We start from the raw sequence: 16,530 nt of genomic DNA on the forward strand, positions 1-16,530 counted from the left end.
GGGTGGATCAGGCTGTACTAAAAAACGAAAAGGAGGAACTGAAAAAATTTGAGACAAAAATAAAAAAATACTACTTTTAGAAGCAAAGGTTTATTTTAGACCTATAATAAGATTTATTTTTAGAGTAATGATAGCAATACGCCAATATTTGCTTGTATTTGTTTTAATCTGACTAAATTCACTCAAAATCAATAATTTAGTACAAGGATTTATCACACCCACGCATCATATGTGTTACATTTAAATGGTATCAAATACGATTGAATAATATATTATTGTAATTGTATTTTCGTTATATTTTTATATCGATACAATAAAACTGATAATATAAAATATAAAATTACTAACATTTTACTATGTAAAATTTATATGTAGGTAATACTATTGTTATTCCATTATTATTGTTTTAGATTCTGAGTGGAACGATGAATGTATTGATTTTCAGTGTTGAGACCAGATAAGTAAAAATTATCTAGATATAGATAAAAAATTATTGCTCTAATATTATCTAGATTAAGATAAGATAGCATGTATTTAAATTATCTCAGATAAGATAAAATACAAACAAAATTTATCTAGATAAAAAAAAGATGAAATATTGTAAACACTTAACACTGAAGTCTGCAAACAACCAACAAGCGACAACGACAAAGCGTATAGTCGTATAGATCTGATTACTAATTTATAAGTGATTAGTACCGACTAAAAACAAAGCACAATCAATGATATTATGATATTATTATTTATTACTAAAATTGTCCACGAGTAGTGCCATAGTATAAAATACCTAGTGCTCATAGATAACGTCATATTATTATCATTGGCGTAATAATTTAATTTCATTTTGGTCTATTTATAGATTGGGAATTAATTTTTTCCTGTTAAAAGCTTGATAGTTTTATACATTTATAATTATAATACGACGTTCGTATAATTATTATTATTTTTGTTGATCGTGTTTTACTATATACAATATGACTATTTTCTATTTGACATTTATAAAATGGACTCCATAAATGAGTTGCATGCATATAGGGCGCTCAAAAAAAATTTTTTTTTCGATTTACTTATATTATCTAGATAATTACTAAAAAGATAACGATTTTTTTATCTAAGATAACCCCTAGATACCTATCCACATTTTCATCTAGATAAGATAAAATATAAATAAATATTATCTAGATGAACTATCTAGATAAATTTATCTAGATAAGTCTCAACACTGTTGATTTTACAATGATGTGTGTTTTTTTTTAAATATTTTTTTGTGTCTGTGTACACGATAAGTAGTCGAAATAATGCTTCGATTTTCAACTTCAGTATCTTGTTCGATTGGAAAGTGAATATCGTTGGTGCATTGGGGGGGTAAAAATTCCCAGTAATTTTCAAAAACGCCGTGAATAACAAAAGAAAAATTAAGGAAAAACGGGAATTTTTACGCAAAATCGATTTTTCACAAAATTGAATTTGGTTTTTGGTGTAACTTTAAAAAAACTGACCGTAGATACATGAAATTTTGACTGAATGTTTATATTAGCATTTTCTATACACCATAACATTTTCAAAATATTTTGACTTATTTTGAGCTCTTTACGGACATTGTCAGTTTTCATTTTTTTTTAGTTTTTTTTTCTAAAAATATCAATAAAATTTTATTTATTGATTAAAAAAGCTTGAAAATTTAATAAAAGGCTCCTAGTATATTGTTTCAAAATCAGATGAAAAATATTAAAAATCCTTAGTCACAGTTTTTTTTTATAAGCATTTAAAGTTCAAAAATTGACAAAATATGGAAAAATCACGAAAACTAGCAAATTATTTTGAGTTAAGAATTCGTAAAAATTTTTCTTTTTAAATCTAAGATTTTAAAATGTAATACAAGATTCCTTATAAGATTATCTACCTTTATCAAACAAAAAAATATCTATAAGAAAGTCAAATTAAATTTTTATGATCGTTTGAAATTCATATTTTTACAACATTTGATATTCACTCGATTTCTCATGTAACGATTTTCTTATTTTGTTGTAATTAAAAAACGAATGACTGTAGATACTTGAAAATTTCACTGAATGTTTATATTAGTATTTTCTATATACGATGAAATTTTGAAAATAATTTGACACTTTTTGAGCTGTTTACAGACATGGTCGGTTTTCAATTTTTTTAGTTTTTTTTTTCTATAAATATCAATAAAGTTTTGTTTGTTGGGTAAAAAAGTGTGAAAATTTAATGCAAGGATTCTGATATTATATTGCTACAATAGCAGTAGACAAATATTAAAAATACATAGGCACAATTTTTTTTTATAAGCACTTAAAGATCGAATTTTGACAAAATTTATCAAATTTAAAATTGAATAATTATTTCGTAGTTAAAAATTTATAAAATGTTCAATTTTTATATCTAAGGATTAAAAATGTAAAACAAGATTCCACCTAAGTAGTTAATTCTGTTACCAAAAAATCTAAAAAATACATAAGCACAATTTATTTTTATAGGTAGTCATTTTAAGCTCAAATTTGGACGAAATCACATATTAAAAAACCTGGAATAACTATTTTAGTTATTTTGTTGTGATTGTATATTATTGAAACTTCTAAAGTATATATCTATTATATATCTATGATAGCACTACGATATGTTGTTGATGTATAACGTGTTATAAGTACCTAATGGATATTGTGATATGATTAATTTGGAATTTATTATGGATACCTATAATTATTGGTCAATTTTTTTTGTTAATACCATAGATAAATATATAAGATACCTTATACCTAGACTGACATACCGTCTCCGCTCAGAATCGTTTTTTTTATACAGTGATATTATATCATTGAATTCAAATTTAATACTATCCATTATACAGTGACCCACTTGTAACCTACTGTACAGTAGAGCGACATCCACTTACCCACCTTTTTATTATTACATTTTATTGTTAAAGGTTGATTTTACAATAACACTGATTACAGTAGACTATACCCTTTAAAATACTAAAAAAAATTACTATCTTCAATATGGTACACTTGCCGATTGCCCCCAATCTCCCAATAAATAGTGGTCCGGTGAAAAAGTATTTTCCCGGGCTGGTCCGAAATTCTAATCCGTCCCTGGGCAGATCAACTTCACTTAGAATTGGTTTTAGTACAATGAATTAAATATATAAATATGAACACAATATTATGTTTACGTCATGATACATGTTGTTACAATTTATAAGTAATAAGTCAAAAAATATCAGCGTCAGGTATATAGATACTACTGTAAGTTATAATTAAAAAAACATGAGTATTAGGTATCATTTGATTTTTGTTTATTTTGAAAGTCGAATACAAAGTCAAATAACAATAAAATATAAAATCGATATGTTATTCCCTCTAAAATATTATTCTCTTTCTTTTTCGTGATGGTTGATTTTACTCTAAGATTACTTAAATACCTGTAAAAAAAATAAAAAATAATTCTGAGTAAATACGAAAGAAACGACATAATATTATCATAGTGCTCTGCAATTATTTGAAAATTAAAATACATAAGTGATTAAATTGTATAGTGTGATAACTGATAATAAAATCAGTGATAGCTGATCATGATAACAGAGTCAGCCACCTTACAGCCGTTCGGATTCTCCGTCTCTAGACGCTTGTTTTTTTATCTCCTAACACCGTCGGTGCGCGTATGTCTGTGAAGATAGCTCCGTCATAGTTAGCTCCTAAACCACTGATAAGAGAATGGTTGATACCAGTTATATTAAGTTGCATTTACTAAATTTATTAGGGGCAACTAAAATTCAATTTAATTATAAAAATTGAATGCATCAGCTGAATATCTCTTTTAGGTATAAATCTAGTTAACCTTTTTTTTTGAAAAAGGTTGTTTTGACGAGTTAAGGACGATGGTGTAATTATATCCTCGCGGTATTATAGTAGTGTTGCACGCACGCGTATAAACATAAAATCGTTAACTTTGGGAGGCTATAACTTCTAAAATAATCATTTGCGTACATTTATTTTTTGCACCATCAGAATTAACTCGTAAAAACAACCCTTTTCAAAAAATATGTTAATTATAAAATAAGACAGTTATTAATTTTTTGTAATCTGTATATTATTATATTATAGTGTTTTATGTCCATATTTATTTAGTTATGAATGGGCTAGGAGAGGGAGCATCCAGACGTCCGTCAATCAGCTCGTGCAAAAATACCAAACTATATTCAACTATTCTATCTGCTACATACAAGAGTTTGAGTTTATTCATCACTGGCCTATAATCATGTGATGGATGTGGAATTTGCAAAATAAATGACGCCAAAGAACAAAAACACCTATATTATAAATTAATTATAATGTGTAGTCAATATCACTGCATGATGTTTTTGATGATTTGAAAATATTATTTATAGTTATATATTTTAACTTATACATAGGTACCATGTAAACGATAATAACTTAATATTTAAAAATCAATCTTTCATTTCCTCTGCAAACCTTAGTGTCCAGAGACAAACCATTTCTTATACTTATTTAATTATTTAAATCATTAGTTTGGAATGCCTAATTTTTTTTATTATTGTATTATTATAATTAATCAGTAATTATTTTTTTGTATTAACACGAAATAACAATAAAATATATTATAATAAATTAAATACAATTGTTTGTATGTACGTATGTATGTATGTATGTATGTATGACGTATGTATATTTACAGACAAATTACCTGAAGATGGAATTATCACAACAAAAAGCTCCCATTTATTCAAGTAATAGGTAGGTACCTACATATTGTACATTACATACGTAATGTGGTTAAAATAATTATTTGTTTAGTTTTACCTATGTTGTTTTATAATTTTATTGATGTATTATATTTATTGTAAAAATTACATACCTACCTAACCAAAAATAACTTGCAACTTGCAAATACATTTATAATACAAATATGATTGTAAATAAAATAAAATGTACAATTAATATTTACATCAATTTGTTTATTTAAAAACCAAAACATGTTATGATATAATTAATTTTTATTGATTAATTCTTCATAAGTAACATTGGGATTCATTGTTCAAAGGGTTTAAAATATTTATCATTTAACATTTAATCAACACAATGTTAAATAAATATAAGTGCCCCTTTCATAACTTTTTTTTGTGTTGTCTACATACCTATTAACATATTTACCCCCTCCCACCAACCATAACGTATGTACACTGCTGTTTAAAATTGTTTAGGTACATTATCATTATTTTCACATATTTTTGATATAATTAAAACTATACCTTAACACTACCGTCCAGTGGCGTGTAACATAGGGTCCAAGTGTTGCTCAGGCAACACATTAAAATGAGTGGGTGGGTATTGATAGGAGAAAAATAGGAAATTTTATAGGTCGGTATAACCGTATTATGAGGGGTAGGTCAGTAGGTCACCTAAAATTATTTGAGCAACACCAATTTTTTTTTATGATTAACACCACTGCTACTGTGATTACTCTTTTATAGTTTTGATACTTGTTTATTACAATACAAATACTACCTTTAATCTATATGATATATTGTGGTTCAAAATTTCCATTAGGTACTTATTTGTTCCAACAATTTTTTATTAATGCAAATTTCCAAATCTACCCATGAGGTATTGCATTTAGATTCGTTTCTTTTAAGTTTTTTAAAGCGGTAAAAAGATCCCCTGTAGGCCTAAAAACCCGCTATTCTTTTTTTGTTTACAGCTAAACTACATAACACACACAAAATATGCATAGTAAACATTTTATATACAAACAAGTGTTTGCAATTTCATTATGAATTACTACAACTATATTCCAATAGTTTTCCATGACAAACTCATTTTATGAGTTACTCTCCAAATTATTATTAGCTATTATACTGCTTATAGAGTAGGTACATTGTAGAAATATTCTTCTGAAAATAAAATGGAAAATGAGTGCTTTACATTTCCTCAAAATTAAATGAGTGGAGTTATTGTAAATGCTTGAATGAATTCTTTCATATGTATAAGTGACTCAAAGTTTGACAAATCAATTTTTAATTAGTCTAACCAACAAAAATAGTTTGAACTTTAAATACCTATAAGTTAATTAAAAAAATAATTATTGTGATAATGTAAAATTGATATGAGATAATATAGATAATTTTACTAATTTTTTTCAAATTTAAAGTTTTGCCCAACTTTAGTCATTTTCTATTTAAAATAAAAATAGTTTTAACAATTAATAACATTGTTATATCCTCAAAACTTATTGAGTGGAATTTAAAATCATGAGTTATCACTAAAACATAATTTTTTGAATAAATCTTGATGCTCATATTTCCTCAATACTAATTGAGTGGAATTTAAAAATCAAAGAGTCATCGCTTTAAATGTGATTGCTAATAAATTATACACCAAACTAATGTAAAAAACATATTAATGTTATAACACAGACATTAATTATATTTATAAGAATTTATTTTAGATAGTAGGACATTGATTTGAGCATAGTCCACAAACCCAATCTGGGTTTTCAAATTCTTTTTGTTCCATTGCTGGTAAACATGAGATATGCAGCCATCTAGTACAAGACCCACACTGTACCATTGTACTATCCATTTCACAATTATAATTTTGTTTAAAACTACCTTCGTCTTTTCCACAAATTAAGCAAATGTTCTTCATACACTTTGAACTTGATAGTATCAAATCCTGTAAGTTTAAACGATAACTGTTTGGATTAAAAACATTAATTATTCTTTTATTATTCATTAATTGATTTGCAAAGTACAACATAAATACACCACAGTTAAACCCATCGTCTTGATATGGTATTTGGACAAACATATCTTTCCATTTTTTGATATCGCCTACGTTTTGCTTTGGTTTCCATGTTTTAGGCACACCACATATGACATTAAGAACTCTGTCCTTCCAGTAATTTCTCTTCTCAGTATTTTTATGCACGCTTTCTATAGAATTTAAATAACTTACTGTTTTTTTTTATAAAATCTACATAGATCAAAGTCCAATGGTCTTTTTCCAGTAAAGGTACTAATAACCTCGATGAATCAATTCATTCTGGTCTGCTAGCTGTAGAATCTTCAACACTTTTACCAAGATTGAACATATAGTAAGATTGATTTAGGCTCACACAGCCTAACTGCTGTATTTTTTTAGTTATCCAAGACCTTGAATTTCTCTCCAAAAATATCTGTAACAAACACCATATTTATTTATTCTGTAACCAAAGCATGCTAGTATCGCCTTTAGTGTTTAAATTTAAAAAATCTAAAGAAGATATCTCTATCTCTTCGTTTTCAAAAGAAATTTGCGATACCACATATTTCTCAACTCCACGATAAGACTTCATATAGTACATTGGATCTTTCACAAATTTGTTTGTACGGTATAAGTTATAATTTCCTGTTGGAGACTTATCAGTCGACGATTCCCATACAACTGCCCATAAGTGTCTGATAGAATTTGGGTAGTCGAAGTCACAGGTGAAGCATTGACAACAGTTTTATTTATATTCTCAATGACTCTTGGACTTGAACTATTTTCTCTTGTTAATAGACAATCGTGATCACTGACGTCACTGAGGTTATCAATAATTGCTCACCTATATCCAAACTGCGCACAATTGGTTGATCTGTTTGACTGCAACAGTGAGATGATCATTATTAAACTCATCTCCTTTTGAATGTAATACAACACCCTGTTGTAGTGTTTTATCTTGGCTCTGTATATTTAATGACAAACAATTTTGTTGGTTTTCACCACAACTTTTGCCTAAGATTTTATTATTGTTTCTCAAGAACACTGGACGTTTTCCTTTCTTCCTCCAAGTTTCTGGAGTATTTAAATGCAGGTTGTCCTCGTCACAATCAGCTTTTATTTTTATGGCACATATACGTTTAGGTATTTGTAATTCAACCTGTCTAAAGCATTGAGCTTCATATTGGGTTATATTTTCAATAAACCTACCACATTTCATTCTTCTTTGGCCTGCTAAAATATGATTTTTCACTAAATTAAACCAACTTTCTACTGATGCATTACTCTGGCGTTCTTCCAGATGAATAAGAGTAGTCATAACTTTTGTCCACAGAGGTATGTATGGCACATTTTCAATAAGGAAATGTAACAAGTACTCTTCTGAATACATACTATTAACATCTAGATGGTTATGATCCTGTGAGGGAATATTTACTACTTTTTTCACACTGTCAAATATCTGTTTAAAATCATAATAAAATGCAGATTTCTTTCGTTCGGCATAATTTGAGGTATCAGTGGTTTTACCACAAAAGTAATTTTGATCGCCATCAAACTTTTCAATTTCATACTCAACCTAATCCATGGTTTTTTTGTAGGTATGATTTCATTTCCATACTTGCTGCTTTACACGTTTCTGTTGACTTGTCTGACAAGATCATAGTTGACAGCAACTCAAACCAATGTTTGATTTCTTCATAATTGTTCATTTCAAACACTAATCCAACACATCTGGCTATGTAAAACGCTGTTTTTTCATCATCTGGATAATACCGTTTTACATGGTTCAGAATATTTTTAACATAATGGTTTGTACAAGAAGTAATAACTACTGTGCTAGAAGACAATGTTTCTCTTCCAGTTAATATTCTGTGACACATATCCAGGTATTCAAATATTGTTTCTTTACCATTCCATGCTTTAGAAATGCCGTGCATAAAAGCCCAACTGAAATCAGTTACAACATTTTTGAAAGGCGGCCAGATACTTGGATCTTTTGCAATTATTAGATCTTTGAAACATTTCAACCATTCTGTTACAGTTTCTCTATCATGCGTTGCACTGACCATATCAGTTATTGGGCATACGGTTTCAATTTTACCTATACGCACTACACAAGCATAATAATAAATAGTTCGTTTTGTTGAGTTCTGTGGGGGCCTAACCACTGATCCTGTTGAATCCACATGAATAGTTGTTAACACACCTTGTTTAAATAAATTTTGAACTATTGCCAACTGCTGTTGGCTTGCCCATGTTACATTGAATGACTCTTCTATACTTTCGGGAACTTTCATATTCAACCAGGGATGTTCTTTAGCCATTAAAACTACATCAAAGTGATCATTTTGGTTGAAATCCCCTTTTAACTGTTGTTCACTATTCAGTTTCCTTAACATCGAAGGAGATTTAATTGTTTGCAAATTTCCACAATTTATTAATTTAACAGGTGAAACTGATAATACACATTCCTGTCTATACTTAAAAGCACTTTTCTCTTTAATTTTTTCTGCAATAATTTTTCTCTCAGCTCCCCTAATTTGAGTAGTGTATCGAGCATCTGGTTTATGATTAAAGTTTTTACTCGTACTGTAAACTTCAACAACTGCTTCTTCACCAGTACACAAAATGTGTAGTTTCAACTTCTTACAGTCACCATGTTTACAATACATCTTCAGCTTCATTGATTTTTCAGTCTTAATGTATTCTAGTTTTTTAATATACAATATACAAGTGTTATTCACTTCTTGAAGATGTTTCCTGATAACACCAGGATACCTGAAATATTACAATAAAACAATTGTACTAACTGAGTAAAGGCTAATAATTTTACATAACAATACACTAAAATAAAAATCAATTATTTTTTAGTTTACTATTGATAAATTGTATTTACATATCTACTTAAATTATGTACACTTTTCCAAAGGTGGGCATTAACTATGTAAAAAGTTAAAGTTAAGTTAAAACGTCAACTTGGGACACGTGTTTAACTTGGGGCAAAAATATTATCTTTTAGTTTTACCTTCATAACTCAATTATTAATTAATGTGATGCAAATATTCTGTTGTTATCTTAACAATATTTAAAATCACTTTGGTAGTGATGCAGCATCAAATATGATACTTAAGTATTCATTTTTATTAATTCATCTTATGTTTAGTATCTATCGTTTTTAAAAAGTCCGAAAACTTACACTAATACTCATTGAATGAAACGTTTTATATAAAAATTGATAATAAAAAATATGTTCAGACATGTGTTAAATTTACTAGTCCATATTATAAATTATTATAATCATGCACACATTTCTGTACATTGCGATTTACTTATTTAGTCCAACTTGGGCCACTATTATTCATCCATGGTCAAAGTTATAATTAGGATAAATTTAAACAAGTCCATTCTATCTAAACAAGACTAAACTTTATACAATTTAGTCTAAATAGTACCTACAGTTATATTTTTAATTTTGTACAGATGGGTGAAAGTCTGAGAAAAATTAGTGAAAATTTTAAGAACAAGAATGTAATTATTATGTTTATATGTTAATATGTTAATATATACTCACTAGGTACAAAGTATATTTGTTAAATTCAGAACATTGTCTAGAATTTTTTAAAAATTTAGAATAGTGCCCCAAGTTGGTTTAAGTAAATTATAAAATAAGAAAAACATGAATGCCCCATGTTGTCAATATTCGGTACAACATGGGGCGAGCAGAAAAAAAATAAAAAAAAAATAGAAGGAATAATTGTTATGCTTCAAATGCAACAAAAATGAATAAATCAAACCTTAACTAAAAAAAAATGATATATTGAAAATACCTCTAGATTAATTAATCTTAAATTATTTACAATAGAATTTCAAAACTGCCCCAAGTTAGTTAACTAGTTATTTAATTTTCTTATTAACTTATGAACTTAACTAGTTTAATTGAAAGTTAATTAACTTAACTTTGCTCAGTTTATTTAAAAATAATCCATCAAGTTATATTATTTTTAATTTTTGTTGTTAAGGTGTTATACTTGAAATATTAATACTAAAATAAAAATAATCCAATACTATAATATTATAAAAATTACAAACATTTCTGTTATTTTTATGATAAAAGAATCGTGTTAATGGATATATTTAATTAGATTAGATAGGCATAATAGTATATGGATTTAAATTTCTATTTGATAAAACAAATTTATATTTATTAAATTATTAATAAGGGTGTGTTGGTATAATTTAATATTTAATAAACATGTAAAGTAAAATAGGTATTTACACTGTACATTACATCAAAAGTTCAATAAAATTGTTTATTATAATTTTGGAAATTAGAAATAACACTTTGTCACTCTTTATGCGATCAACATACTAGGTAATTAAAAAATGTAGATTAACTTTTTTTAAACTGATTTTGAAGTTAATATTTTTTTCCATATTAACTTTTATCTTATTGAGTTAAATTAATAATTTATCAACTGTTAACTTTTAACTTATCGATATTGTGTCCTCTTAACTTAACTTGAGTTAATTATTTTCATTAACTTGCCCCCCTTTGCAATTTTTCATGATTGTCTTCTCTAATATAATCTCTCTAATAATTATAAGTAATTCATGCAAACAAGAAATTTCAGTTTATACTGTCTAAATAATTTGGCGTTTGATAAATGGTTTATGATTATACCTTTTTAATAATATTTTATAAAGGTATACTATGAATACTTAAGTGGACGTTACACCGACACATTTTTTATCTCCATCTTACAAGTGCCTAAGCCTAACATCTGTTAGTTTAAAAATTAGAATAAATTGATGTCTTGTAAAATTTAAAGGTAAGATTATTAGGTACCTAGGACATCTCATAGACTTTTTGTTGTTTTTTAATTTTAAATCGAGTTATGAGTATTTTAAAATTGTATATTGTTTGTACATCTTCAAATAATTATACTCGCTTTAAAATTAAAATATAATAAAAACCCTATGAGACGCTCTAGATGATAATATTACCTTTAAATTTTATAAGACATCAATTCAATCTAGTTTTTTAACAGAGCTAAACGTAATCTGTTGAGCGTACAATTTGCTATGTTAGGCACTTGTAAGATGGAGACAATAAATGTGTCAGTGTAACAACCTTTTCATTCTAGCACCGAAATTTATATTGATCATTAACATATATTATTTAGTATTATGTTATTGTTATTACTTGTAGTACACAATTCGCTTATTTTTATTTATATTATTATTGTTGTTCTTTTAATAGGTATTTAAGAATAATATTTTGTAAGTTATTTAATTGTGTTCCGTATCATATTTAGATTATTTTTAATTATTAATATTTTTTTTAAGATTTTTTATTATTTATTAAATTTATGTTGTTAGTTATTAGAATATTTATTACTAGTATATTAGAGGTCATAACTTTTATTAAATAAAACTATATAAGCTAACAATATCTATATAAATTATTTTTGTGATGATTTAATTTAACTATTGTTAATTAAATGTTCAACTTTTTAAGACAAATTAATAGAGTAATAAATCAAACAAATTAAATACAGTATAAGTAGTTCTATATATATAAATATATTAAGCAAATTTAAATAAGTTTATGTATACCTTTTTATATTTAGTTTTCCGTCTTTAAATATATGATTCCATTCATCTTTTGGAATTATAAAGTCCCCTTCTTTGAAGTTACATTCATAATATTCTCCTTTAATGTTTAGAGGAGACACATTCTTAGAACCTCGTGGTAAAAGCTCCCCAGGGCTTTTATTAAAATGTCTATCATTTAAACGTTTTAACGGACTCTTTATCGGACTAATAAATTTGTCTCTTGTTTTACCAGTGTTTCTGAGTAAATCAATTGAACTATTACATTCGAATAATGAAGTTCCAGTTATATTATCATGGAATAATTTTCTTCTAGGAGTTCCTGCAACATTTCTTTGAGTAGGAGTCACAAACACAAAATTTGACTCTTTAGGACTTTGTTCCAACAATACAGTATCATTAGAAGTGTCTAACATATTCTCTACACTGGACGAATAGATAGATGCAACTTCCATAATATCCTCATTTCTCTGTATCAACCTAAAATTGTATAAAGTTTCATCAACAACAGATAACTGTTCTGCATTGGAACCACACATTACCTTTTCTTTAGGAGTTTTTTCATCTGTAATTAAATTTTCCACCTGTGATATTTTTCCCTTAATATCGCTGTTGCAATTGTGTGTTAATAGTTGATCATTAACACATTCCACAATATCAATAACTTCATTTCGTTTTGTAGGAGTGATAAATTCATCAACAATCGACTCCTCGAGATTTGGTTTCAACAATAAAGATCCATGATCAGTTATCTCCTTTACTGTTATACTTGTCTCCATTAACCTAGAACTTGACAAAAAATCATCACCAACAGACACCTGCCCAATATTTTCATATAACATTACCTTTTCAACTGGTGTTTTTACCTTTTTACTGTCCTGTTTAAAAATATGACGCAAAGCTGAATTTACTTTATCATGATTTTTCAATGCTTGTACTTTCCATTTATCGGCATTCCATACTAGTCCTAACCTCTTGCAAATTTCAATTACAATTTCAGAATCTATGCGCTTCACTTCAAATGGTAGCTCATTCAGTACTGCCCTCACTTTGTTAGTGAAATTTTTTTTTTCTGGTTCAAACTGATTGTATAATTTCAATATATCATTCCTCCTGTCTACTAGTATCTGAAATCAAATATAGTGTTTATTATTATAATATACTAAAACTGATGTACAAAATATGGTGGACATAGTGCCACCATCACAGTCCTACCAAGAAGTTAAGCTATTTAGGATTTGAGTATTTTATTATTTATGGAATTATCCCTAAACAATGTACATGTTAATTTGCATGTTGCAAAGTTGGAATTTGGGAGATTTAACTCAGTTTCAAATAAGCACAGAGTACAGACTTGTGTGGCTACATTTTTTTGACTCTTCAAACTGCCAATAAACAAGTGTAGCTACATAGGTACTAAAAAATGTATAAATAATACATTCTCAAACAGAACATTTAATATATAAAATATTAAATAACGGATATATTGAATTGTGGAACGCGATGCCGTTGTCGTGATAATACTTCCAAATTCTAGCAGTTATAATACAAATTGATTTATCACTGTATACGGTATACCTAGGTAAACCTTAAAATGTTTAGACACAGCAGTGTCACATAATGTAAACATTACCATCATAAAGATAAAATATGAAATAACCAACATTTAATAAATCGATGACAGCATAAATTGGTACTTATAGGTAACCTTAAAGGTTACTTATAAACATAGAAAAAATGATTCTGCGTAAATGCGGTTTGTTCATGTCGCGCATTGGCCAGAGAGAGAAAACATAGTGCGCTGACATCCTATTAAACAAAATAAAGTTTTAAATTATATTACCTACTTTTTTCTTATATCAATAATAATTAATAGTCTACATTATTAATAAAAAGTTATTTTCAGGATTACCTATTCATTTAAAATTATATTAAATATAATTTTAAATGATTTTAAAAATGTCTTGAAGAAGAATTTTTTTATGAAAAACAAAATAGAAACGATTTTGTTTCCGTTTAGTAATTTTGTGGTCTGATTTATTTTCCAAAATAAATTAAAACGGAATTTTTTTCTGACTTTTTTGGCGATAGAAGTCGGTAATAACTAATAATTAATAACCTTAGATTATTTAATTATTATGAGTCACGACTAGTGATGTTCAGACTAGAATTCAGAAATTTTATATTTAAGAAATTTCTATAATTTAAAAATTAAAGTGTATTTTTTGATAGAACTCTTTTTTTTTACTTAGGACGAGTAAAAATTAGAAATATTCATTGGATTTTGAATATATTTTATAGGCTATAGCATAAATGCATTATTAAAATTAAACCGCACAAATTGATTATATTAATTTAAATATAATTAATAAGTGTTAATCATTATATTTTTAATATTTGTCCGGTACCTAGTATATAAGTGGCATTCGCAAGTATTGCTATTTTATATTTTTATCACAATACAATTAATGTAAATAAAAATTTCCTAGTTGCATCAGTAGTGACGACTATTACATTTTTCAATAATAATTATGCTAAATATTAAATTCGTATGTTTCCTTAACAAATAGCATTAGTATTAATTATAACCAATTCAAATACTTATAATTAATACTAAATAAGTACCTAACCTAACCTATTTACATAATATTATTATAACCTAATCCGTTATTGGGATTTTGTCGAAAATCGGGTTTGCGTAAAAATTCACGTTTTTTCCTCAATTTTTCATTTGTTTTTCACGGCTCTTATGAAAACTACAAGGGAAATTTATACTTTTGACCCCCCAAAGTACCAACTAGATTCACTTTCCTATCAGAAAAGGTACTATTGAAGAAAATCAAAGCATTTTTACTGTCCTAAAAGGTGGCGACAGACACAAAAAAAAAAATCAATACATTCATCGCTTCGCTCTGCAGAAATGTGAACTCGTCATGTATAACAAAATATAATATAGGCAATTTCTGATTTCATATACGGATAATCAAATACAAAAATAACAGTATATCGAAACTAAAATATAAAATTAGACAAGATACCGCTAGGACTTTCCCGGCAACATATAGTTTATACATTATACGTACAGTCGTTACCAGATAAATTGAGCCAGCGGCGGCGGCGCGATAACGAAAAACCAAGAGTTTTTCGTGCTTGAACGTTGTTACCAAAAATATATCAATAAACCAACAATATTGTCACACAACATTTTAAAACTGATTTTACGTTAAAATCAAATATTCTGATAATATTCTAATATTAAAATTCCGCCGCCGGCTCAAATTATCTGGCAACGGGTGTAATACCATGATATTAAAATAAAGTTTATTATGTCATGTGTAATAACATTGAGTACAAAATATAGTACAATATAATATTATACAAATATACAATACGCATGTTAATACGTAACAACTTACGACATGACTTAATACACTATAATATAAACATATAATATTGTAATTTGTCCCAGCTATACCCAGCTCCCTGCTAACAAACCAAAGTATTGAAGTACCTAACATTGAAGCATGCTGTTGCATGCAATTGTGTTTTTATACACTTAAATTATAAATACAGTATAATAATATGTAGGTACAATACTAAAGTTACTCATTAAGTGTTGTCGACTTACTCGTCTAATCCTTAATCGATTTTTCAAACATGTATTCTGATTAAAACATGCTTTGCAAGACTTAATGATGATATCATCACCAGATTTTACATTTTTCCACTGACAAGGAGTACATCCATTTTCTTTCAAAACGGCAATCAGCTTTTGAAGGTTTATTTTTGACATTTTAATGCTTAAACATATAAGTATAAAAAAATTAGTACCTATAATATAGAAATAAGATAATATACTTATAAAAAAATGAATTGGCTTTGTGGTAAAAAATCTAAAATTTAAATGTGTGAAAGTAAATTAATATAAGAGACCTTTGCAGGAAAAAAAGTGTTTATATAAAATAAATAAGTATAATTAGGAGAACAAATTGCGAAAACAAATAATTAATGTGTAGGTATATTATATTATGTTAAATAATTACCCGTAGTATATCACCAATCCGTCCAATTCCCGTGGTAATATTACCTGTAAAATATTTAAATATATTTTAAAAAGTAAAAAGGATTGCTA

At 27.2% G+C, this 16,530-nt stretch overlaps 1 protein-coding gene across 1 annotated transcript; it reads right to left on the minus strand.

The window, feature by feature from the left end:
* Positions 1 to 8,356: 8,356 nt before the first annotated feature.
* LOC115033528 lies at positions 8,357 to 16,194 on the minus strand. The gene is made up of 3 exons (XM_029486247.1): positions 16,027 to 16,194; positions 12,402 to 13,525; positions 8,357 to 9,563 (listed from the first exon to the last, which is right to left on the minus strand). Exons 1-3 carry the CDS (start codon positions 16,189 to 16,191, stop codon positions 8,357 to 8,359), a joined length of 2,496 nt encoding a protein of 831 aa, XP_029342107.1. The 5' UTR covers positions 16,192 to 16,194.
* Positions 16,195 to 16,530: the final 336 nt, after the last annotated feature.

This window comes from Acyrthosiphon pisum, chromosome A1 (assembly GCF_005508785.2).
Source record: "Acyrthosiphon pisum isolate AL4f chromosome A1, pea_aphid_22Mar2018_4r6ur, whole genome shotgun sequence".
Taxonomy (NCBI): domain Eukaryota; kingdom Metazoa; phylum Arthropoda; class Insecta; order Hemiptera; family Aphididae; genus Acyrthosiphon; species Acyrthosiphon pisum.